This window comes from Neophocaena asiaeorientalis, unplaced genomic scaffold (assembly GCF_003031525.2).
Source record: "Neophocaena asiaeorientalis asiaeorientalis breed wild unplaced genomic scaffold, Neophocaena_asiaeorientalis_V1.1 scaffold629, whole genome shotgun sequence".
NCBI classification, from domain to species: domain Eukaryota; kingdom Metazoa; phylum Chordata; class Mammalia; order Artiodactyla; family Phocoenidae; genus Neophocaena; species Neophocaena asiaeorientalis.
In genome coordinates, this window is record NW_020175468.1 from 4,565,217 (window position 1) to 4,568,525 (window position 3,309).

The 3,309-nt window shown below is 64.3% G+C and overlaps 1 protein-coding gene across 1 annotated transcript in view; it reads left to right on the plus strand.

Annotated features, from left to right (window-relative positions):
• The window catches only part of SIX5 (SIX homeobox 5), a 4,397-nt gene extending 1,466 nt beyond the window's left edge, over nt 1-2,931 (plus strand). Inside the window, 2 exon segments of the mRNA XM_024768636.1 lie at nt 593-1,395; nt 1,671-2,931. Coding sequence (XP_024624404.1) covers nt 593-1,395; nt 1,671-2,269 — 1,402 coding nt within the window. The 3' untranslated portion in view covers nt 2,270-2,931.
• Nucleotides 2,932-3,309: the final 378 nt, after the last annotated feature.

The following is a 3,309-nucleotide window of genomic DNA, read 5'->3' on the forward strand; positions in this document are numbered from 1 at the left end:
CCTTGCTCTGTCTCACCTCCCCCCTTCCCGCCCCCCCTCAGGGCCCAAACAGCGTGGTCCGTCTTCTGTCTTTGTTGTGAAACGTGAACCTTCCCCAGCTCCGGTTTCCCTGTAACCCAAGCCCTTCTCCTCCCACCCTGCGCGTCGGCCTCCTACTCCTCAGACGCCCGGGGAGGAGGGGGGTCGGGGGAGGGCACCGGGAACTGAGCGGGCGGCTACCTCCTTACTCTCTCCAAAGCCACTCGGCTCCTTTCAGGCCGACTCAGGAGACTTCAGGCAGCCTGGTTGCTCAGCCTCCGGGGCCCTGAGGCCGAGGAGTTGGGAGAGGAGGGCCTCCCTCCCCGGCAAGCTTGAGCCTTTAGTCAGTGGTATTGCAGAGGCTCCTCCCTGGGGCCCTTGGGTGGTCTCAGAGAGGAGGTTTCATAACCCCCTGAAATGGTGCACAGGAACTTGGGCTGGGGAAAGGTGGGGAGGCAGTGGGCGGCTTGTGCTTCCTCCGAGCACTTTGCAGCCGGCTCCGTGCAGGAATCGGGCTGGCCAGCGGAGAAACACAGCACTCGGGACCACAACTCACAATCCTTTCTCCGGCCAGCGAATCTGATGGGAACCCCACTACGGAGGACGAGTCCAGCCGCAGCCCTGAGGACCTGGAGAGGGGGGCGGCTCCAGTGGCGGCCGAGGCCCCCGCCCAGGGCTCCATATTCCTGGCCGGGGCCGCCCCTCCCGCGCCGTGCCCCGCCTCCTCCTCCATCCTGGTGAACGGGAGCTTCCTGGCCGCTGGCAGCTCTCCAGCGGTGCTCCTCAATGGGAGCCCCGTCATCATCAACAGCCTGGCCCTGGGCGAGGCCTCCAGCCTGGGCCCCCTGCTGCTCGGCGGGGGCGGGGGCGCCCCTGCACCGCAGCCCAGCCCCCAGGGGGCCAGCGAGGGCAAGACCTCCCTGGTCCTGGACCCTCAGACTGGGGAGGTTCGCCTGGAGGAGGCTCAGCCTGAAGCCCCTGAGACCAAGGGGGCCCAGGTGGCTGCTTCAGGGCCGCCTGGAGAGGAGGTCCCAGGGCCTCTGCCCCAAGTGGTGCCTGGCCCCCCGCCGGCTGCCACCTTTCCTCTACCCCCAGGACCAGTGACTTCCGTGGCTGCTCCACAAGTGGTGCCACTTTCCCCACCCCCTGGCTACCCTGCCGGCCTGGGCCCCACCTCCCCACTGTTGAACCTGCCCCAGGTGGTGCCCACCTCCCAGGTGGTGACCTTGCCTCAGGCTGTGGGGCCACTGCAGCTGTTGGCAGCTGGGCCAGGCAGCCCCGTGAAGGTGGCAGCTGCCCCGGGCCCTGCCAACGTGCACCTGATAAACTCTGGGGTGGGCGTGACTGCCCTGCAGCTGCCTTCGGCCACTGCCCCAGGTACCCCTTTCTGGTGGCTGGGCGGGGGGTACAGTTACCTCAGGGAGGGATGGCGCTGTCAGTGGGCTTCCTGGGGCAACGGTGGGGAGTGGGGAGCTCATCCCGGGTGGGTCCCAGACCCTCCCGTGCCAGGCAGTACCCTGAGGCTCGAGCCACGCAGACTTGGCCTCACCCTGACCCTGAAGGGGCTCCTTTTGCCTCTGGCTGATCTCCCTGCCTGCTCTCCAGCGGCGAACTCTTCACCTCTGCGCCTGGCCCTTCTCCTCTCCCCACAGGAAACTTCCTGCTGGCCAACCCCGTGTCTGGCAGCCCCATCGTGACAGGTGTGGCCGTGCAGCAGGGCAAGATCATCCTCACCGCCACCTTCCCCACCAGCATGCTGGTCTCCCAGGTCCTGTCGCCGGCCCCCAGCCTGGCCCTGCCCCTGAAGCCAGACGCAGCCATCTCAGTCCCCGAAGGAGCCCTCCCGGTGGCCCCCAGCCCCGCTCTGCCGGAGGCCCACGCCTTAGGCGCACTGTCTGCGCAGCCGCCCCCCGCCCCGGCCGCCGCCAGTCTGCCCTTCTCCCCAGACTCCTCCGGCCTCCTGCCCGGCTTCCAGGCGCCCCCGCCCGAGGGGCTCCTGCTGTCGCCTGCAGCGGTGCCCATCTGGCCAGCCGGGCTGGAACTGAGCGCCGGCACTGAGGGGCTGCTAGAGGCAGAGAAAGGGTTGGGGACGCAGGCCCCCCACACGGTGCTGAGGCTGCCGGACCCTGACCCCGAGGGGCTGCTCCTGGGGGCCACGGCGGGGGGCGAGGTTGACGAGGGGCTGGAAGTGGAGACCAAGGTCCTGACCCAGTTACAGTCGGTGCCTGTGGAAGAGCCCTTGGAACTGTGACCCGCCGGGCCCGTGGCCTCCCATGACAATGGTGCTCGAGGACAGCGGGGAGGAGGGAGCCTCTCAAACACGAAGACGGCTGCCATCCACACACACTACACCCTCCCCGCGGCCGCTCAACCTCTCCACGCCCTGGAGGCCCACTTCTGTCCGGGGCAACGTCCTCTGACGGGACGCCTCCTCTGTTACAGCCCTCTCCTTGCTCTGCCTCCTGATCTACATGGGGAGATCTGGGGCTCCTGACTCAGGGGCTCTGCCCCCCTCGACCTGGTACTAGCTGTGAGCTGAAAGCCCTGCCGAATGGCTGGATTTCCAACCCCCTTGAGCCCTCTCCCTATCACTCCCTGAAACACTATTAATAGTTCCACTGACATCCAGTGTTCCCAGAACTGCTCGGGAATCCGAGGGTGGAGGACGGGCAGTCCTGTGCCCGGAGACTGATGGACCTTCCCCGCCGGGCCCTTCCTGCCCACGAGGGATGCGGGTGTGTGGTCTGTGGGCCAGGGTCCTCCGTTAGCTCCTCCTGGACTAGAGCCCTCAGTAGCACGTCCAGCCCCAGACCAAAGATCCCTTGACCCTCGGGCCAACCCTGACCCCTGTGTCTAGTTTATATCCTAAATCTTTATTTTTCTAGGACATGTTATGCCTTCATTTCAATTAAAATAAAGTTAACAGACAACTAGAACCTCGGGGGGTGTGGGCTATCTTCCAACGGCTTTTGCCCAAGGAAAAGCTGAACCACAAAAAGCTCACCTTGAGACTCTGGCTTTCTGACCAGATGTTCTCAGGGGGAACAGGGTTGGAGGTCAGATTTGTGGTGCTGCTTGAGAAGGTGCCTGCCCTGAGCAGAGCTGAGAAAGCAGGAGACCAGGGGCCCAGCCCTGTCTCTTGCTGGTAACAGTTTCCACTTTATTTAGTTAAAAACAATAAATAATCTATAAATAGAACTATAAATAGAACAGGGCCGGAGGCATAGAGTGAGGTACAACTGGGTGAAAGCATTTGATTCTGGGCTGGGCAAAGGACAGACTTGCATTTCA